At 35.3% G+C, this 24067-nt stretch overlaps 1 protein-coding gene and 1 non-coding gene across 2 annotated transcripts; one reads left to right on the forward strand and one right to left on the reverse strand.

Moving 5' to 3' along the window:
* Positions 1–549: 549 nt before the first annotated feature.
* TRNAG-UCC (transfer RNA glycine (anticodon UCC)) lies at positions 550–621 on the forward strand. Its single transcript has one exon. It is a non-coding gene; the product is annotated as a tRNA-Gly (tRNA).
* A 55-nt stretch (positions 622–676) lies between these two features.
* On the reverse strand, positions 677–2970 carry LOC107829560 (putative L-type lectin-domain containing receptor kinase S.5). The gene is made up of 3 exons (XM_016657011.2): positions 2570–2970; positions 1761–2477; positions 677–1665 (listed from the first exon to the last, which is right to left on the reverse strand). The coding sequence occupies exons 1-3, from the start codon at positions 2955–2957 to the stop codon at positions 803–805; spliced, it is 1968 nt and encodes a 655-aa protein (XP_016512497.1). The 5' UTR covers positions 2958–2970; the 3' UTR covers positions 677–802.
* Between the last annotated feature and the right edge of the window lie 21097 nt (positions 2971–24067).

Consider the following 24067-nt stretch of genomic DNA (forward strand, 5'->3'; position numbering starts at 1 on the left):
GAAAAGTTCTACCGAGGATTGTTATTATCTTCCGCTGCATGCTATCAACACCTCTATGCAACCCAACACTTTCATCTATTTCTCAACTATAAATACAAACCTATTCTTCCTTCTTTCTTGCAGTCTTTTCTCCCATTCCTCTCTTCAGGATCTTTGATATGTTTAACTCACATATAAATATTAAGTAATTTTTAACATGTCCAATATTATTGCTTTGCTTTAATTACAGATAATTATATATTAATTAAATTTTTTAATGTACTTTATGATTTTACTTTTCACAATTAATAAAATTTTAGAAAAGTTTAATCAAAGACTTTCACAATAAATATTTAACATATTTATCTATTTATATCAAAATTATTATTTTGGAAAGATTGGTTAATTAAATATAAATTATTTTTCTAACTGATAAAAGTATTTCTCAAATGAATTGGTCAAATTCAAATGACTAATTTCCTAAATATTTCTTTGAAAATCTTTGACAAAAGTGCTGTTTATAATGGAAGCTTGGGTCTTATAAATATTAGGAGTCCAACTAGCATCCCAGCGTTTGTAGTCCAACGGTTAGGATAATTGCCTTCCAAGCAATAGACCCGGGTTCGACTCCCGGCAGACGCATTTTTGTAAAATTTTATGGTATCTGACTTAACATTTTTTTATTACTTAACCACTTTCTGTATCTGCAGCTTTTCCATATTAAATAACATAAACATGGGCCATAAGGGGAAAAAATGCATTTTCATGACTCACTCTACATGATTGTCCTAGAAGTACTTCAATTTCATGTCTTTACTGTTTACTATTTCTTTGTTTCATAAGCATATTCATATGAGACTGTCACCTCATCAGCAATGATCTCCATGTTAACTCCAACAGGAGCATAGTCTGTTGTTGTCATTGTTGAATATGGAGAAGAATGCCATGACACACAAACAACACTAGGCCGAGACTCGGGCAATTTCATCAATGGCTCATCAGGATTCATAAACACTTGCACCACTTTTCTCATTTTAGGCCGGAGAATACTGTCAGGGTGTAAACATGCTAATCCAGTGATCAAACACCTCATAGCTTCTGCATTATCAAATTTTCCTTCAAGTTTTTGGTCCATATATTCCAGTAAATCATCTTTCTCATATGAACTCCATACATATTCCACCAAGCTATTTTCTTCCATGATCCCTTTTGATCGTCGTCCACAAACCACTTCTAAAACAACCATTCCAAAACTATAGACATCAGATTCCGGGGTAGCCCTTCCCGTGTAGCTAACTTCTGGGGCTAAGTATCCTGGAGTACCAGCCACCATTGTTGTAACAAAGTTCTCATTTTGGAGTAATCTTGCTAGCCCAAAATCACCCAAGTGAGCATTATACTCTGCGTCTAACATCACATTGTTTGGCTTAACGTCTCGGTGTACAATAGGATTCCCACATTCTTCATGAAGATACACTAGTGCTGATGCCAATCCTGATAAAATCTTGAATCTGATATCCCAATCAAGAAAGATTTTGCCAATGTATTTATCAAGACTTCCATTAGGCATGTATTCATAGACTAATAGGAGTTGCTCGCGATCATGGCACCAACCTTGTAACTGCACCAAGTTTTTGTGCCTTACGCGCCCAATTGTACATATTTCAGCCAAATATTCCTTCTCACCTAGTATAAAAACCATCACATTTTATAACTACTAGGTAAATGTTAAAATTTTAATACTAGTGTCTTACATTAGGGGAACTTAATGCAAAGCAAACCTTGGTTAGATGTTGCGTTGATTCGTTTAACAGCTATAGTTGTAGGAGGATCAGAAAATACCCCTTTGTAAACACTTCCAAAGCCTCCAGTTCCCAATAGGTTATCTTTGCTGAAGTTTTTAGTAGCCTTGGAAAGTCTCCGGTAAGTAAAAACTTGTGGAGCATTGGCTGCAGTTCTTGTTAGCATTTCGATGTCCTCTTTCCTCTGAAGTCTTTCTTTTCTATCCTTTCGAGCTGCAATTAGAAGCGATACAGCTACAGCCAACGATACAATCACCATAGGAATAGCAACCAGTAGCGCTATCTTTTCTTTGTCTTGATCAAGGCCATACTTTAGAGATCTTTCTGGTAATTTATACAATGTAAAGTTCCAGTTAAGAACTTGATGTACCTCTGAGAAATAAGCAGTGGAAGATGAAAATCCAACAAAAGCATTTTGTGGAACTGTTTCTTGCATGATGATTTCTTGGCTTAGAAATTTCACTGGAGTTTGTCCTGCATATGCTGCAGAAATTTCAAGAACTTTAGTCCATCCATCATAATCAATCTTGATTGTGATATTTCTTCCACTCCTTAGATCAATCCCAATTTCATTTAAACTTTTAACTGCCACAGGACTCTCCATATTTGTAGTCACAATAGCAACATGGTTTCCATCAATTTCGCGTTCATTTCTATATGTATCAAACTCTACAGCCAGCTGATGAAGCGCGCCCCCTGCATATAAAAAGAAGAAAGTCTGAGAAGTGATGGATCAAGAATTGAAAAAACAACCAACTTTAAGTCCAATTTATATACTAGGAGCTGACCTTGAGTTGATGGATCAAGAATTCCAATAAACGAGCCATAACTAGCCGGTGGGGAGGGTGTATCGTCTTGTGCAATGAGGAATGCCATTCCATCACCAGAAATTGATTGACTTGTTATAATCCTTATAGTGAATATGGTGGAAAAAGAAGCAGGCCATATAGGTATGGACTGACTAAACAAGACTCTTCCAACTTTGTTAGAATTGTTTTGTGGCTGATCAGGTGTGAGGTTAAGCGTTTCATTAGCAGCAGTGACAGATCCCCAGCATGTTAAGTTTCTGCCATTGCAAATTCCAACATCAAATGAAGAAAAAGAAAAGTTGTAGGATTCAACAAATAGAACTGAGAATGGATTAAGCAAGACTAGAATAATTAGAAGCCTTAACATAGTTTCAAGAATTGTGTATACTCATAATTTAGAAGGAAGTCTATATATATGTATATATATATATATATATATATATATATATATATATATATATATATATATATATATATATATATATATATATAGAGAGAGAGAGAGAGTCCCGTCTTTGTACATTAAGAGAATGTTCTTTCATTTTTCTATCTTGTTGAGGAAAGTGAAGACAAATTTCCATACAAAGAGTGTTTTAGTGAATTGGGAAAATAGTGTCTTACTACCATGTTGGATCCTATTTTGTCCTATCTCAAAGTTGAAACGATTAGATTCACGTTTTTGTCTTGGTAACCTGAATCACATAAAGAGGAATAAATATAAAATGTGGTTCAAGATATTGCAAGACACAACACCTATCGTGTGAAAATTTTCCACTAGATTATTAAAACTGTTTTCCTTATCCTTTTATATTTTTATTACTAAAATAATTACTACGTTTGATGAGATCATTACACGGGAAATCAAAAATATTCTTAACTCTCATTTTCTTTTAAAATCGCAGCATCTTGGTGCAATCGATACCTTTGCCCCTTCACCCGCAAAGAATCTGGGTAAATACTTATTCGCGTGTTTACACTAATTTGATAAATATGTGATATATGTACATGATTGTCAATAAATCATAGTAGTTAATTAGTACGCATTCTCACTTTAATTTAACACATAATATATTAATATGATTTAGTGTATACATCTACTAGTACGGACAAGTTTTTACTACCTGCCTCCGGAGTTCTGCATTTTTCAGTGCCAACCAATTTCTTTCTAATTAAATCATATAGCCTAACCATCTTCATATGTCAGTTGATTACCCATACAAATACTCCTAACTGATCAGCCATATTAACCAATTCAATTTTCAATACAAGTCTCAAAAAGAAGAAAGCTGATAACTGAGGAAATTACTGACTTTTACCAATCCCAACCTCAATTTATACAATCAGATATTTACAACCATCTCGCAACCAATCAAATAATCGATACTCATAATGAAATCCAACACAAATTCGATAACCAATCAATCCAATAGGGGTGAAATTCAAAAATAGCCAAATTTACAACTGGTCGTTTAAAAATAGCTCAATTTCAAAAGTAATCGAAATTTAGCAACATGCAATATATATAATAATCCTAAGTACAAAAATTACTGCAAATAAAATGTTCATCTATCAATCCAACAACCAATTCAAATAAATAAAGCATTGATACAATAACAACGAAGCTCATAGATTTTTTTTTTGTATATTAAAATCAAGCTCTGTCAAACTTATATAACTAAAACAATCAATCCACAATTAATTGTTTCTTAGTGTGAGTCTCCTAGTTGTCACGACCAAAAAAATTCACTAGTCGTGATGGCACCTGACCCAACCCGCTAGGTAAGCCAATTAATAACTATCAATAATATTTAGTAGGATAATTAATCAAAGAAATTATCTGAATCTTATAATTTCTCAAGGACTGGTAGTACAAATCATGAGCTTCTAAGAATAGAGTTTACAAAGCTGATATGAAGTAAATACATCTTTTGTTTAAAAAGTACATCAACAAAGTTTTATAAATCTAAGGCTACAATGAATAAGAGGCAGCTACAACAAGGACGCAGGTACATCTTCAAATCCAGCTCCCATCGAGCACAGCAACAACAACAACCAACATCTGCACGCAATGTGCAGAAGTGTAGTATAAGTAAAACAGACCCCATATACTCAATAAGTAACAAACCTAACCTTAGGTTGAAAGTAGTGACGAGCTGGAATATGCCGGGTCCAACACCAATAGCCAACCACAATTCATAATAACGTAGATCATATAAATAAGGAAATAACTCAGAGATAAAATGCTCAGCTTTTTCACAGTTTTTTCGAAAATAGTTCCGTTTTTCAAGAGTATCAGTGAAAGCCCAAATCCTTTACCGAAATTGTCGAAAAATATGAGATAGTTTAAAACTGTAAAAAGAAATTCAAAAATCCTTTCCACAATAAATAAGATGTTTCATTTTCTTCCAAATAGCAAGTGTGAAATACCTCTATATGCCCACGTATCAATATGTGTAAAAAGTCATGAATGACATGATACCGTACATCATGAGAAAAAATGCATCTCTATGCTTGTATGTCAAGTGTGCATGCCAATGCCATGTATCTTAGATATGAATCATGTACTCACACTCTCAGAGTACTCAATCTCATTGTCTCACACTTTTTACTAATCATGTTCAACCATTCAGTACTGTATATGGCCTATATGACCCAGGAAAGATCCATCCCGGAATATATACATTATTGACCATCAGTCACTCAGTACCGATGAAGGCCAATCCGGACCCATGGAGAAGATCCATCTCCAGGTATATAAATACTTTGGACAAGATCCATGTCCAGGAAAGATTTATCCCTCAATATAATCAACTGCGCTCACTGAGGGTGTGTACAGATTCCGGAGGGGCTCCTACAACCCAAATGCTATAATTTGCACGGACAACTCACGTGCCACAGTATCAATATTAGAATCCATACTGACAACTCACGTGTTATAGTATCAATATCCTCACAATCAGGCCCTCAGCCTCACTCAGTCATCAATCTCTCCAGTCTCTCTCTCTCTCTCGGTCTCACAATGTCATGAAACTAGCCCAGAAATGATAATATGATGTATCAATAAATAACAATAGAGACAGAGATATGATATGCATATGAATGCGTATGACTGAGTATATAAAACAATGAAAGGACTCAATAGCAGAGATGACCTCAGTGGGTCCCAATAGGATAAGCATGTAGCCTAGACATGGTGTCTAACATGGATCACAACTCAATAGCTCAAGTACGTAGAAATTTCATGATTACAGGTAAGGTCAGGTAACTACACAGTACCACAGAAATAACGGAATCACAATTCATACGGTGCACGCCCACACCCCCATCACCTAGCATGTGCATCACCTCAACACCAATCACATAGCACATAATTCGAGGTTTCATACCCTCGGAACTAAGTTTAGAAGAGTTACTTACCTCGAACAAGCCAATTCCAATACCGAGCAAGCAAAGCGATGCTCCAAGAATGCCATCACGCACGTACCGATCTTTGAATGGCTCAAAACTAGGCAAAAACAACTCAAATACATCAAATAAAACCCAAGGAAATAATTTAAAATGATAAAGATCGAATCCTTAATCAAAACCCAAAATCAGCCAAAAGTCACACCCGAGCCCACGCCTCAGAACCTGACAAAACTTATAAAATCCGACAACCCATTTGATTACGAGTCCAACCATACTAGTTTCACTCAATTCTGACTCAAAATTGGTGTTTAAAACTCAAAAATTCATATTATGAAACATTAGGCCAAAACCCCCAATTTCCTCTTTAAAATTATCAAGAAATTGCCAAAAAATGAAGATAGATTCATGAAATAAGATCAAAACCAAGTGTAAAATACTTACCCCAGTCCTTGTGATGAAAATGGCTCCAAATATCGCCTCAATCTGAGTCCCACATCTCAAAATATTAAGAATGAACCAAAACCTCGATTTTATAGCTTCTGCCCAGCAGATTCCACATTTGCGGACAAGAGGTCGCATCTACGACCTTCGCTTTTGCTGGAAAAGGCTCACATTTGCGAGACAGGCCGCTTCTGCGATGGCCATGATCGCATCTACAATCGCGCTTCTGCTCTAGAAGTACCGCTTCTGCGAAGACTCTCCAGCTAGCTCTCCCTCGCTTCTGCGACAGCTTAGTCACTTCTGCGACCATCGCACCTGCGTAAACCAGCTGCAGGTGCAGTCACACCAGAACCAACAACTCCTCAACAAAGAAAACATGAAGAAAATGATCCGAAATCAATCTGAAACACGTCCGAGCCCCTCGGGGCCCTTTCCAAACATACCAACAAGTCCCATAACATAATACGAACCTATTCGAGACCTTAAAACACACATAACAACATCAAAATGACGAATCACACCTCAACTCAAAATCAATGAACTTTGAAACTTCAAACTTCCCTAACCAATGCCTAAACCTATCAAATCACGTCCGATCGACCTTAAATTTTGCACACAAGTCATATTTGACATTACGGACTTGCTCCAACTTCCAGAATTGGAATCCAACACCGATATCAAAAATTTCACTCCCGGTCAAACTTTTCAATATTTAAAGCTTCTTGTTGAGAGTCATTCTTCCAAATCATTTTTGAATAACCTGAAAACCAAAACCGACGATTCACATAAGTCATGCCAAAACTGATGATTCACATAAGTCATAATACTTCATACGGAGCTACTCATGCCCTCAAACAGCCTAACAAATTGCAGATGCTCAAAACGACTGGGTCGGGTCGTTACATCCTCCCCTACTTAAACATACGTTCGTCCTCGAACGTGCCATGAGTTGTTCCAAAAGCCATCAAATCACCATGTAACCTTACCATGCACATAGCCGGGGGTGATCCCATGTCACCATATCCCATATAGGTCTGATAACACAACATAACTGAAATTTCATAATTCAACCTAGCCCATAAACTTTAGAACCAAATTTTTCACATCCGAATTTTCTATAAGATCAGAATCTCGCATCTACACACTATATAAGTCTGAACAAGCTGTAATCATAACCCTATATGTAATTAAATGATATATCACATAATTCAAATACTCATAGCGATAATTTCTAATCACAGTAGCTGCTCAAAATAACCCAATACCAGTAATAAACCTTATATCTAACGAAGCCTCGTTATAAAACCTTCGTACACTGCCAATGATGTAAGAAACACGCAGAACTCATAACCATTCATCAGATCAACCAGTTGTGGAACTCCCTTTCCTTCGATAGGAACTATAGCAAATTTCTAAGCCGATCAGCAACAATATCCTTCAAAATATACCGCAATCAGATCCGATAGCACCCATTCTAGGTCTGATAACCTCATCTCATCTAACATAATCACTCTAGCGACATGCCACACCAATACAATCTAAATCCATAACCTGTACCGTGTACCAATAAGCAACAATCCAAATGTACTCAAATCATAGAAAATGACTCAAACAAAAGAACCATACCGCAAGTTCAACAAGTAGCACCACAGCCGAAATGCTGAAAATCCATCACACACCGTAAGAACATCATACGATTCTAACACAAAGGTTCATACCTCAATATAACTCCTCTGCAACACGTGGCCCCATCCAAATGCTAGTCCATATTAAATACCTCAGCCACCATACTCAAAATCAATAACCACGCGCAATTAGGCTTCAAGCACCCAAGGTGCATTACCATAACCACGGAGAAGCAAATCACACCATTCAATACAAAACCCGAAAGAACATAACCAATTACGCAGTCAATCCTGCAATACCCAAATACTCATCTTGCTCAACCATAAGGCCCAAATAGAACTGCACCATATGTGAATATAACTAACGAATCACAACTCCCCGTAGCATAGAAGAGTAACTCACAGATCATTTCAGAACACAAATAAGCTCAACAACAATAGAATGGCACATCCCTCAATAATAGCAGTATAGAGCCAACCAATCCGACATGGTGTAGAATACACATCCCAATTAAGCCTACCAATAGACCCCCAAATCAACTCTAGTCATACACAAGTAGGTAAATAACCCTCCGAAAGTCCACAATGACTGAATCATAACACATACTATCCTATGATTAGCTTTGGCCACATTTTCACGGTCCACAACCACGAAACAATCTGCTCTTGGAAACTCCCTGTCTCCAAATCCATATAACTCATGAATCACCATATTTGATCCTAACTCCACTGCCCGAATATCGAACACATCTCTCATACACGATCATCCCACGAGAAATACTTCTAAAATTCTCCTATGCCACATAGCAAAATTTGAATAGCAGCAGTAGATCAACTAGGAGAGTGCCGCAATGCTAATAAAGTATCCATAAATCAAAACATATTGCCCCTTCTGAAATGTATACTCTCATCAAGCCATACCAAATTGTAATATCATTTACCTAGTCATCTAAAACCGTCAATGCTGCCTAAGGACTCATGATCTTCCCTTCAAAACTAAACCGTGACCTTACAAATGCAAATCTCAATCCTACACAACACACCGCATATATCATGCCATCACATGAAAAAATACAATAACTTCATAATGCACTCCGAGTCACAAGAAACTACACACTCAACAAGCCAAGAACTTTCCATTTGATCCTATCCAGGAGAAAATCACAATACGCAACATGTCCCACACACCAGTAGCAAATATACATCTGAAACCGTGGCAGAAACCATCAAGAACTCTTTGAAACCCATTTGCACATAACCAAACCGCCAGGACTGAATCCCTCTAACTCAACCAAGCTACACAGGCCGTCAAAACCCAAGAGTATTGCCACAAACACCTGTAGAAACTTACTACATCATAAGTACCCAAAGAATCGACCATATCCATTACAGTACTGATCCAACCCACTGATGGATTATAATAAGCAGCGGAAGCAATCCCAGTATCAAAATCACATGTAATCTATACAACTAGTATATACGGAGTTCACGGGTTACCTCTTGAAGCGTGAACATATCTTTTCTATCACGTGAGCCTTCAGTTCCATAACTTCTCAATGGAATCTCCATCAGCCGCACAATCGTGATCCTCGAACGTTCCACGGTCTTCTACTGTGTTACCCAAATAATACCGGAAATAGAAATTTCGTGTGGGCAAAATTTCTAGGAAAACTTGGCTGAAAATTTCAACCACCATGTACTACCACTTCTAGGTGGAAAAGCTTATGTATTTATAGCACAAGTTTTAAGGGTTAAGACCCTTTTCCAAAACCTGTTGGGTTTTCTTTTCCACCAGAAAAATGATTCCTTTATTTCCTATTATTTAGGCACAGTAGGGACCACAAAATTTAATTAACAAGGCTTCAATTATGGAATTAATTTCTAATTTTTGAAATTAATATCTACCATAATTAATTACGAATTATTCCACTAAAAATCCGTAATTGCACTCCTTATTCAATTTCGAAATTCATCCATTAAATCTTATTTAATTCCCCATATTAAGATTCAGATACTAATCAAGTAAATTAAATTACTGATGATTTAATTTATTGATTATTTCCTTTAGACTTTCACTTAACTTATTTCATGTGTCGGATACAAAATCCACCGGCCGGGTTTACACATGAAAACTTATAAGCTTTCATAAAGGTGTATCATCAATCTCTAAACCGAGACATGGATTCCATCAACTAGCTATTACTTCACCAATGTACATTATTATTATCCAATTTACCAGGCATATTGACCCACGAAAGAATCTCGCCTTTTAATAAATCAAAACAATAATAATATACACAGCTAATAATAATTATATCAAGATTAAGAGTATAAGTACATTTAATAGCTAGAGAGTTTATTTTATTAAATCAGTATAAAATACTTATCTCTACCTGGTCCGTTCAATACATACAAAATGTATTAGCACAAGAAGTTGGAATTAAACCATTCCCATAATCAAGATAAATTATATTTAATCTGGTGCTACAATCATTCCTGATGGTTTCTCCAATTCCATCATTAGATTGTGAACTCAAACTTTATACTTATAAGAACCAATGATTTAATCTTCCGTACTAAACTCTATACACTAAATCATCTACTATATAAGCAAAAGACACAGACTAATATATGATCTATTTAAAACTTTATTAAAACTGAATAAACAATTATTTCGTAATAAATACTATATCTAAATCAAACTCATGGTTTTATAGTATATATCCCAACAATCTCCCACTTAGACTTTTAACCATGATAATTATTAGAATATACTATATCCAAATGCATGGTTAATAGTATATGCCCCAACAATCTCCCACTTAGAATCATAACCATGCATCTACAACTTTCTCAAGTATTCTTTTACATGACTATTAAAAGTCTTCACCAAATAAGATTTTGTTAAAGAATCTTGCCAAGTTATATCTGATGCAATATTTGTCCAGAAGTACTTTTTCGTAATTATCTAGTTTGGTATTAAACTCTTCAGGGATCCTGTTACCGAAACTATCCCAAGAATGAACACCGAACTATGATTTTCTTTAGCTTTCTCCCACTACGACGAAGTACTACTAATATTACCTTCGTTACCTCACGATATTGAAATATTAGTGACTTCTTACTATAGTGTTCAATGTTCAAACATCACTCCCACTCGATAAAGGCATATTATGTCTATTAACATTCTCCCACTACTTAAATGCAATGGAACGTCAATTCTGATGTATGGGTTTTGATGTTCTTGAACATCTAGTTATTTCTTTGCCCAGTTCCTGTAAAAATAGTTTACTTCTCGGAACATGTTTTATTAAACATTCCTTATCTAGAAAAATGCATTTGTTTTAACAATTGCCTTATTTTCTTTAGGACAATGAAATAAAGCTTCATTCGTTTTCTTGGATATTCGATAAACATGCACCTATCCATCCTTAGTTCCAACTTACATATCTGTTTTCCCTTTCAGCACATATGCGGGACAATCCTATATCTGAACATGCCACAGACCAAACTTACATTCAGTCCTTAGTTCTATAGATGTCCCAGTACTAACTTAGAAGGAACTAAATTCAGAATGTAATTTGTAGTTTCCAGGAAATATTCCAAAAACAAATAAGGCAAATCTGAATAACACGTCATTAGTCTATCCATATCCAAAAGAGACTTGTTTGTTCTTTCTACTACACCACTCTATTATGAAGTTTACAGTGTAGTCAATTGAGATGTAATCCCTTATTCTGATATGTAACTAAAAAACTCTTTAGAGAGGTGCTCGCCACTACAATCAAATTGTAGTAACTTAATATATTTCTTTGGCGCTTCTCTGTTTCAAGTCTTAAAAACCTTGAATTACTTAATTCATTAAGACTTACAGTGCATCAAATAAATATATTAATATTTTGAGTAATCATTTATGAACGTCACAAAATACTCAAAATCTATCTCTTACGAGTATGTTCATTTAACCATACAAATCAGAAAGGATTCATTTTAGCTTATCACTAGTTTTATTTCCTTTTAAAGGGAAACATCTTTTAGTCAAATTTCCTTCCAAACAGGATCCACAAGTTGGTAGTGCCTCTACTTTCAATAAACCTTATGGTCCATCCTTGACCAACTTGAAATCCTATCCAGATTAATATGACTTAGACAAAAGTGCACAGATAAGTTTTACTCAATTTTAAGGAATATATTCTCTTATGAGGTAGACTAATATTGTTCTGTTCAAGAGAGACATCAATATACAATAACAAAGTCATGCATTCATGTACCACAAAAGATAAAATGTTTATTAAACTCAATAACTCAAGAGTTATTCAAAAAATAAAATAAATATCTATCTCTTATTTTGCCCAGAAATCGGAATTAAATTCCTTTTAACAAAAGTACATATATTGCATCCTTAAAATTAATGCCTTATCACTAAAGAAAATATTAACAAGTAATACGACCAATTGCATAAAATCATTGTGGAGTTGAGATAAAAACATTAAATAGATCATAATAAGTCAAAACACTGAATAGTAAAATTTAGACTGCATTCAATATTTATATACATACATGCATCTGGAATAATAAATTTCGATGGGAAAAGAATCATTCATGCAAAGTATATTATATAATGCAAGAATTATACAATCCAAAAATAAATAGAACCAACTCAGATGGAGAGCATACTATTATTTTCAGTCAATTGTATATAACTTTTTAATACAAAAATTTTAAACACACTACACATATATGTCATGCATCTTGAATAGCAATTTCGATGGGAAAAGAACTACTCATGCAACATACATATGCAATGCCAGATTATTCACTCCAATAATTAAAACAGACCCAACTCAGATGGAGAGTATACTGTTAATTTAAGTCAAGTGAACATCATTTTTAATAGCTCTAGTTCCATTGATCCAACATGTATACTCAGATGGAGAGTAAGTACACGATATCAATTACTAGTATTTCACCTAGTGAGCTTACAATAAATTTATCCGATATGGAGGAAGACCTAAAGTCAACGCGTAAATTTATTACTCACTTGAAATTAATAGTGAAAGACCATAGAAATATAATTCTATCACCATTTAATCATGATTGTATTTTAGTTACAAAATTGATTCAACCCTTAAACTCAGATAGAGAGATAATACAGGTTATCAATAACTAGTAACTATATCCAGTGAGTTCATAATAAATTTATCCGATATGGAGGAAGACTTAATGTCAACACATAAATTTACTATCTCACTATAAATAAAAAAATGGAGATCATAGGGGTTAATTCCTATCACCACTTTATCACAACCACGGACATTTCTCTGAGGATTAAGTTCCATAATTTTAAAAAAAATCTCAATACCCCATTTAAACAGTCTTAAAATACTAAAATTATTATTTTACACTGCATAGCAGTGATTATTGTTCACTGGACTGTTTCTGATAAATCTACCAAACTTCATATCAATCGGAGATCGTTAAAATCACAATCTCCAAAAATTGCGACCAAATTTGGAAAATTATCATTTTAAGCATTTTTTAAGAATTTAAAATATGACCTACATTTTTATCATATACCAATTCATGTCAAATCAACATGTGTTATCATGTTCCAGATTAGACATAAATAAAATGATAGAAAGAATGACTTTTCGTATGTAAATCGCATTTAAATCCGTCAAACCTCCAAAAAACTCATCTAAACGACCCCGATTTATCAAAATACGATGTAATTCACTACATAGTAGTGAGTTCTTCTTTAATGATCGTTTTTGATGATCCTATCGAATTTCAGGTCATTCGGAGATCGTGGAATTCATGATCGCCAAAACTAGACCAAATTCGAATAAATTATTTTTGGCATAGTTAGGATTAAATCCATGTGATTTGCATTCTTCATATATATCATATCAAGTTAAATCACATGCTTCAGATTTAACACAAATATAGCCGATATATAAAGAATAATTTTTCATATTTATAACAAATTCAATTTAATAAACTGCTTGAAAACCCATCTAAACGACCTCAAAATGCCAAAAAATAACATGAAGCAGTGAGTATTTCTCACTAGATCATTTTTGATGAACCCACCAAGTTTCAGGTCAATCGGAGTCCGTCAAATTCATGACCACCAGCCTGTAACCAAATTCAGAGAATAACCGTTTTAAGTAGTTTCATGAATTAAAATAAATATGATATTGATTTCCATTCTCCTTATAATTACACTATGAGCTCAAGGCATATATTATGTTCTTCCTATTTCTAGGATATATAATATATTCTTTTGCAATAAATTATTCTTTTATTAAATACACAAGAACCTGAAATATTATATTTTCTCCCGTTCGACGAAAAACTTAATATCTCTTCTCATGGTGGAATTGGTATCACTAGTACCCAAAGATAAAACTTTTTTTCTAGTTAAGAACCTCCACCACTAATGTAGGTTTATCAAGGATGATTTTCACATGGTACATTACGCAGATTTTAATGACTCAAATAAATAGGCCGTTTTGTGGATGCTACTTATTAATCATAATGCTCAATCCATTAATAGACACAATTTCACATGTACAAATTTATTAAGAATTTTTCATTTGTTCATATAAACATACCACTTCAATGGTAACTATTTATTACTCATAAAATTCTCAATTTACAAGTGAATATATATAGCTCATAAAATTATTTTATGGCAGAATATGGACCACAACTTAAAAGCCATACCAAAAATATAAAACTCATACAAAATACCGTCATATTTCACTTAATTAGAACCTCCAATCAGAGAACAAAAAATTCTTCATACAAAATCCAAAACTAATAATCACGTAGGGCATGAAAACATAAACTTAAATTTGAGAAATTTTTTATGCACAAATATGCCAAATGCTACAATCATTAGTCATCCAGGATATCAAATAGAGAATTTTACTTTCTTACAAAATAATTATATCATCACACAATATCAATTATACCTTGCAAGACCTAGTCAATAAAATCTTATACCTCTATTATTGAATTTAATACAACAACACGTCTATTTGCTAATAGCCAATATGTAAATCTATTATATGACTAGTATTTAATCATGGGGACCATGGGGAGTCACCCCACCACCATTGAATTAAAAAGGAATTAAAATTATTAAGAAATAATTTTCAGAAAATAGAAAAACGTCCAAAACACAGTCCAAACGACCTCAAAATGCCGAAAAATACCATGATTCATTGCTAAAACAGTGCATTTTTCTCACCACGTCGTTTTCGATGGACCCACCAAATTTCATCTTAATCGGAGTCCAACAAGTTCGCTGACCTCCGAAAATACCGGCTATTCGGTCAAAAATAGGTTTTGCGTTTTCTAGGGTTTACCCCAAAAAATTCAGATAATCTTAATCAAATATCAATAAGAAAACAGATATCTCATGATTACAAGAATAATCTAAAAATTTTGCACAGTTAATTCACAAAACAACAATGCAGTTTTTCAGAAAACCACATATATATGTAATTCAAAAAACACACATAAATAACATATTCTTGTTTCACGAAAAACTTAGTTATCTAATTAGATGTGAGTGTGCTCTGATACCAATTGATGGATTATAATAAGCAGCGGAAGCAATCCCAGTATCAAAATCACATGTAATCTAGACAACTAGTATATACGGAGTTTCACGGGTTACCTCTTGAAGCGTGAACATATCTCTTCTATCACGTGAGCCTTCAGTTCCATAACTTCTCAATGGAATCTCCATCACCCGCACAATCTTGATCCTCGAACATTCCACGGTCTTCTACTGTGTTACCCAAATAATACCGGAAATAGAAATTTCGTGTGGGCGAAATTTCTAGGAAAACTTGGCTGAAAATTTCAGCCACCATGTACTACCACTTCTAGGTGGAAAAGCTTATGTATTTATAGCACAAGTTTTAAGGGTTAAGACCCTTTTCCAAAACCTGTTGGGTTTTCTTTTCCACCAGAAAAATGATTCCTTTATTTCCTATTATTTAGGCACAGTAGGGACCACAAAATTTAATTAACAAGGCTTTAATTATGGAATTAATTTCTAATTTTTGAAATTAATATCTACCATAATTAATTACGAATTATTCCACTAAAAATCCGTAATTGCACTCCTTATCCAATTTCGAAATTCATCCATTAAATCTTATTTAACTCCCCATATTAAGATTCAGATACTAATCAAGTAAATTAAATTACTGACGATTTAATTTATTGATTATTTCCTTTAGACTTTCGCTTAACTTATTTCATATGTCGGATACAAAATTCACCCGCCGGGTTTACACATGAAAACTTATAAGCTTTTATAAAGGTGTATCATCAATCTCTAAACCGAGACATGGATTCCATCAACTAGCTATTACTTCACCAATGTACATTATTATTATCCAATTTACCAGGCATATTGACCCACGAAAGAATCTCGCCTTTTAATAAATCAAAACAATAATAATATACACAGCTAATAATAATTATATCAAGATTAAGAGTATAAGTACATTTAATAGCTAGAGAGTTTATTTTATTAAATCAGTATAAAATACTTATCTCTACCTGGTCCGTTCAATACATACAAAATGTATTAGCACAAGAAGTTGGAATTAAACCATTCCCATAATCAAGATAAATTATATTTAATCTTGTGCTACAATCATTCCTGATGGTTTGTCCAATTCCATCATTAGATTGTGAACTCAAACTTTATACTTATAAGAACCGATGATTTAATCTTCCGTATATAAGCTAAACTCTATACACTAAATCATCTACTATATAAGCAAAGGACACAGACTAATATATGATCTATTTAAAACTTTATTAAAATTGAATAAACAATTGTTTCGTACTAAATACTATATCTAAATCAAGCTCATGGTTAATAGTATATATCCCAACACCCACTACCAAGTTGTCCTATTTCTCTGAGTTCCTTCCGAATTACCTTCAAATTGATACTTCTCCTTGCTAGAACACCACGATCCTTAACCAACTCACCATACAAGATCCTTTCATAAAACCACACCGCCCTAAGGCCCAAAAGCCGCTGAATTCCCTCTAAAGCACCCCAAAGCACTACAACCAATACACCCACTCTGAAGAGACCTTCTGTGAATTTAAAGTTATTCCTTTTACCTTCCTGATATTGAAATGTAGAGTCCATAATGATATAGAAATACTGTGAGTATTGACACCATCCAATGTAGTCTCTCAGATCCTAGCCATATACAAATCCACAAAATTCTCAATTTCCACATATAAATCTTGAATTCATTAGAACCATTCTCCAGAGTCATCCACTCAACTCAAATCTCAATTTCACCGCCCAAACGGACCAAACAACCAGTGCCCAATTTGCACACCAACACCCTAAGAAGTAATTCACATCTCTAAGCAACCGAGTAGAACCCTACTCCAAATACATTACATCCTCCACAGATAACAAACTCGATCCATTTCATGATTCCCATATACCCATTGAGTGTAATACAACCTGTATCAAGAAATTTCCTTACTCGAGTCATTCTCAATCTCAACCTCTGCAAGTCATAACTGATTCACCAGAATACCTTAAACTGAAACCAGTATAACACACAATCGTGCAATCAACTTATCAATAGAGGACTCCCCCACTTGGCTCGAAGCCATAGATCAAAACACACAATAACTCAAAATGCCCATACTTTATTACAACTATAATACCAGAGTGAGATTCAATTAAATCCTTTATAAACTCATGTAACACAAACCGCATAATACTTTAAATCATCCGTTGAGCTCTCATTCCTCATCGTGACAATCAGGTCAACTATTACCGCCGGTTCCACTCAAATTGCACAAATATAACCCACTGGTATAAAAATAAAGCCTCCACACAACATCGTAAGGATTGCATATCCATAGACTACCCTGCAGGTGATAACCCACATGCTTAGCCTCAAACTAATATCTCTCTATACTCTTTCACAACCACGACTACTACGAAATCACCTAATCTTCCTGAGTCTGATATCATCAACAAGACATGAAAACATAATTCATTCCACAATTAAACAATATGAAAGATTCCTCAACACACTCATAACTCGAGACTATGCGTCACATCAAGACATAAATCAAGCTACCGATAGTCCTTTTTACATCTCAAGCAAACACTTCTCCCTCACATTCAACCCATGTAAACAAATCTCTCAGTCACATCATACTCTTCACATAGTCATCCAATCACAAATTCTACTAATAGGGACACTACCGGACATATAGATCCAAAAGCACGGGCTCACACAAGCAAAATCTCCATTCTCAAGCTATAGTCGAAATCATATCTCACACCTTATCCATGGAATCACAAGCCGTCGATGCACAGCTGATACCGAGCGCTCATGTGCGTATACGAATGCGTGGAAGAAATTAAAAGAGTTACGCTTCAAGTCGAATCAATGCCGCACGATAAGGAAACAAAGATGGGAAGTATGTCCTAAATGTCATGTAGCCTCTCGAAGATAGGTATGGACGTCATCGTACTAATATGCAAGACTCTACTAGACTCTTGCTCATGACTTGTAGAACCTATGAACCTAGAGCTTTGATACCAATCTATCACGACCCAAAATTCACTAGTCGTGATGGCACCTAACCCAACTCGCTAGGTAATCCAACTAATAACTATCCAATTTCAATAATATTTAACAAGACGATTAATCAAAGAAATTGTCTGAATCTTATACATTTTCCAAGGACTGGTAGTACAAATCATGAGCTTCCGAGAATAGAGTTCACAACGTTGATATGAAGTAAATACATCTTCTGTTTGAAAAGTACATAAACAGAGTTTTATAAATCTAAGGCTATCATAAACAAGAGACAGCTACAATAGGGACACATGTACACCTTCAAATCCAGTTCCCATCGAACACAGCAACAACAACAGGCAACATCTGCACACAACGTGCAGAAGTGTATTATGAGTACAACCGACCCCATGTACTCAATAAGTAACAAACTTAACCTTAGGCTGAAAGTAGTGACGAGCTGGAACATGTCAGGTCCAACACCAGTAGCCAACCACAATTCATAACAACGTAGAGCATATAAACAAGAAAATAACTTAGAGATAAAAATGCTCAGCTTTTTCACATTTTTTAAAAATAGTTCCGCTTTTCAAGAGTATCAGTGAAAGCCCCAAATCCTTTACCGAAATCGTCGAAAAATATGAGATAGTTTGAAAACTGTAAATTGTTTTCCAAAAATCCTTTCCAAAATAGATAAGATGTTTCATTTTCTTTTCAGATAGCAAGTGTGAAATACCTTTCTATGCCAATATATCAATATGTGTAAAAAGTCATGAATAACGTGATACCGTACAACATGAGGAAAAATGCATCTCTATGCCTGTATGTCAAGTGTGCATAACAATGCCATGTATCTCATAGATGAATCATGTACTCACACTCTCAGAGTATCAATCTCACTGTCTCACAGTTTTCACTCATCACACTCAACCACTCGGTACTGTATATGGCCCATACGGCCCAGTGAAGATCCATCCCGGAATATATACATCACTGACCATCAGACACTCAGTACCGAGGAAGGCCAAATTGTGCCCATGGAGAAGATCCATCTCAAGGTATATAAATACTTCGGACAAGTTTCATCCCTCAATATAATCAACCGCGCTCACTAGGGGTGTGTATAGACTCCAAAGGGGTTCATACAGCCCAAGCACTATAATCTACACGGACAACTCACGTGCCATAGTATCAATATCAGATCCACATGGACAAGTCCCGCGCTGCAGGGACAAGTCACGTGCTAAAGTATCAATATCAGAATCCACACAGAAAACTCACGCGATATAGTATCAATATCCTCACAATCAGGACCGCGACCTCATTCAGTCATCAATCCCTCCAGTCTCTCTCTCGGGCTCACAATGTTATGAAACTAGCCTAGAAATAATGATATGATGTATCAATAAATAATAACAGAGACGGAGATATGATATGCATATAAGTACGTATGACGGAGTATATAAAGCAATGAAAGTAAATATCTCAACAGCAGAAATGACCTCAGTAGGTCCCAACAAGATAAGCATGTAGCCTAGACATAGTGTCTAACCTGGAGCACAACTCAATAGCTCAAGTACGTAGAAATTTCATGAATACAGGTAAGCTCAGGTAACTATACAGTACCACAGAAATAACAGAGTCACAATTCACACGGTGCACGACCACACGCCGATCACCTAGTATGTGCGTCACCTCAACACCAATGATATAGCACATAATTCGGGGTTTCATACCCTCAACACTAAGTTTAGAAGAGTTACTTACCTCGAACAAGCCAATTCCAATACCAAGCAAGCCAAGCGATGATCCAAGAATGCCATCATGCACGTACCGACCTCTAAATGGCTCAAGACTAGGCAAAAGCAACTCAAATACATCAAATAAAGCCTAAGGAAACAATTCCAAATGATAAAGATTGAATCCTTAATCAAAACCGAAAAAATCAGCCACAAGTCACACTTGGGCCCATGCCTCGAAACCTGACAAAACTCATAAAATTCGATAACCCATTTGATTACGAGTCCAACCATACTAGTTTCACTCAATTCCGACTCCAAATTGATGTTCAAAACTCAAAAATTCATATTATAAAATATTAGGCCAAAACCCCCAATTTCCTCTTTAAAATTCATCAAGAAATTGTCAAAATGAAGTTAGATTCATGAAATAAGATCAAAACCAAGTGTAGAACACTTACCCCAATCCTTATGATGAAAATGGCTCCAAAAATCGCCTCAATCCGAGCACCACATCTCAAAATATGAAGAAAGAAGCAAAACCTTGATTTTATAGCTTCTACCCAGAGCTTCCGCATTTGCGGACAAGAGGTCGCATCTGCAACCTTCACTTTTGTGGAAAAGGGCTTGCATTTGCGAGACATGCTGCTTCTGCGATGGCCATGATCGCATATGCAATCGCACTTCTGCACTAGAAGTACCGCTTCTGCGAAGACTCCCCAGCCAGGTCTCCCTCGCTTCTGCGACAGCTTAGTCGCTTCTGCGAGCATCATACCTGCGCCCAATACCAGCTGCATGTGCGGGTCACACCAGAACCAACAGCTCTTTAGCAATGAAAATATGAAGAAAATGATCCGAAATCAATCTGAAACACGCCCGAGCCCCTCGAGACCCAGTCCAAACATACCAACAAGTCTTATAACATAATACGAACCTACTAGAGGCCTCAAAACACGTATAAAAACATCGAACATCATCTCAACTCGAAATCAATGAACTTTGAAACTTCAAACTTCCCTAACCGATGCCGGAACCTATCAAATCACGTCTGATTGACCTCAAATTTTGCACACAAGTCACATTTGACATTACGGAGCTGCTCTAACTTTCGAAATTAGAATTCGACCCTGATATCAAAAAGTCCACTCCCGGTCCAACTTTTCAAAGTCTGAGAAATACTAGCAGGAGCGTATATAAGATTTTTTGTTAGTAGTGTCGGCATTTAAAGATGTGATCAAATGAACCAATTATTGTAATGACATCAAATAAAAAAGGACTGACAACCATATATATCCTTGTACTATGAGAAAAGGTTTAAATATACCCCTCGTTATACTTTCGATCCAAATATACCCTTACCGTTATACTATTAATTCAAATAAATTCCTCCTCTGTTAAGGTTGTCCAAAGTAAACATTTAATCCTATGTAGCACTGACATTTAATAATTAGGTGGATGTCACATGGCATACCACCTCAACGCCGCTAACCCATTTTTCCCTTCTCTCTATTTGTTCTTCCACTATTAACATTTCCTTCCACTCCATCACCATTACTGCCATGATGATGTAGTTTTTATGATTGATCTGTGAGAAAAATAGGGCAAACTTATTCCAGAAAAACTGATGATTTTTAGGCAAAAAGGTGATGAGCTAAAAGGGTTTCCAATTATGATAGTGTACACAATTGTTGTAATATTGATTCAAACACATATGCTTTCCCTCAGCCTACAATCAAGAAATTGTGTTCGAGAAAATGAAAAGTAAGCTCTTTGGGGACAACGGGGGAGAAATGTTTGTAGGGAAAAAATAGAAAAGATACGGTAAATTATGCCCGTATGGCCGAATGAATTTTAAAGCTTAATGATGAGTTGATCCAAACAGTGAATTTTTTGAGGAATTTTTTGTAGGACTTCGTTTTAATTAACGCACACGATGAACTCGTTAAATATCTTCGGTAGTACTAAATTTCCCTTTGTCTCAATTGTACGAAATCACCTTTTTCAGATATAGAAATAGTCACGGTCGCGGTGAGGGGTAAAAAGGGCTAGGGGCACTGAGTTGCCATGCCATGTGGCATCCACCTTATCAAATGTCATTGTCACGTAGCATTAGATGTCCAACTTGGATAATCTTAACGGATGATGGATATATTTAAACCAATAGTATAAGGGCAGGGATATTATCACGACCCAAAACCCGACTAATCGTGATAACACCTAACCCAACCCGCTAGGTAAGCCAATTAACAATTAACCATTTCCAATGAAATTAATAAAACAATTAAATGGAAGAAATTATCTGAAACTTATACATTTCCCAAAGAACTGGTAGTATAAATCATGGGCTTCTAAGAATAGAGTTTACAAAACTGATATGAAGTAAATACATCATCTGTTTGAAAAGTAATAAACAAAGTTTTATAAATCTACGGCTACCGTGAACAAGAGGCAGCTGCAACAGGGACGCAGGTACATCTTCAAATCCAGCTCCCATCAAACACAGCAACAACATCAGCCAACATCTGCACGCAAGGTAAAGAAGTGTAGTATGAGTATAACCGACCCCATATACTAAATAAGTAACAAACCTAACCTTAAGTTGAAAGTAGTGACGAGTTGGAACAAAGTTTGAGTCCAACACCAATAGCTAACAATAGTTCATAATAACGTAAAGCAAGTAATAAAAGAAATAACTCGGAATTCAAAATGCTTAGCTTATTCATAATTCTTGAAAATAGTTTTTCAAGTATATAAGTGAAAATCCAAATCCTTTACCGAAATCGTCAAAAATATGAGTAAGTTTGAAAAATAAATTTTTCCCCAAAAACCTTACATCAGGTAAATGTTTCATTATCATATAGCATGAGGAAAGTACATCTCTGTGCCTACAGGTAAAATCATGAATGTCACCAAAACCGGGCAGCAAAAGAAAATGCATCTCTATGCATGTATCTCAAGTACACATGTCAAATGCAATGCCTCTTAGTGATGAACTCATGTACTCATACTCTAAGAGTACTCAACCTTACTGTCTCGCATTATCTCTTACCGTGCTCAATACTCAACACACTCAATCGCTCAACACTATACAATACTCGTTGCGACAGGCAATCTGATCCACATATATATAGCCATAAGGCTTGTTGCAGCGTGCAACCCGATCAATATACATATAGCCATAAGGCTTGTTGCGGCATGCAACCCGATCCATATATATATATATATATATATATATATATATATATATATATATATATGCAACCCGATCCATATATATATATATATATATATATACATACATATATATATATATATATATATGCAACCCGATCCATATATATATATATATATGTATGTATATATACATATACATACATAGTCGACTGCGCTCACTGGGTGTGTGTACAGACTCCAGAGGGGCTCTTTCAGCCCAAGCGCTATATCGTTGCGGCGTGCAGCCCGATCCCATAAAATGTAATCAATATAACATGATGCGGCGTGCAGCCCGATCCCAAAATATGTAATCAATATAACATGGCCCTCGGCCTCACTTAGTCATCAAACTCTCCAGTCTCACTCATGGGCTCACAATGTCATGAAACTAGCCCGACAACAATGATATGATGTATCAATAATAACAACTGAGACCGAGATATGATATGA

The sequence above is a fragment of the Nicotiana tabacum genome, chromosome 1 (assembly GCF_000715075.1).
Source record: "Nicotiana tabacum cultivar K326 chromosome 1, ASM71507v2, whole genome shotgun sequence".
Taxonomy (NCBI): Eukaryota; Viridiplantae; Streptophyta; class Magnoliopsida; order Solanales; family Solanaceae; genus Nicotiana; species Nicotiana tabacum.

What these genes read in the sequence shown, in the direction of transcription:
- LOC107829560 (XM_016657011.2), bottom strand. Translation starts at nt 2,957, where the DNA reads ATGTTAAGGCTTCTAATTATTCTAGTCTTGCTTAATCCATTCTCAGTT. An exon ending in TCTTGATCCATCAACTCAAG is followed by an intron (nt 2,478 to 2,569) that starts GTCAGCTCCTAG and finishes TTTTATATGCAG; the next exon opens with GGGGCGCGCTTCATCAGCTG. An exon ending in CAACGCAACATCTAACCAAG is followed by an intron (nt 1,666 to 1,760) that starts GTTTGCTTTGCA and finishes TTTTTATACTAG; the next exon opens with GTGAGAAGGAATATTTGGCT.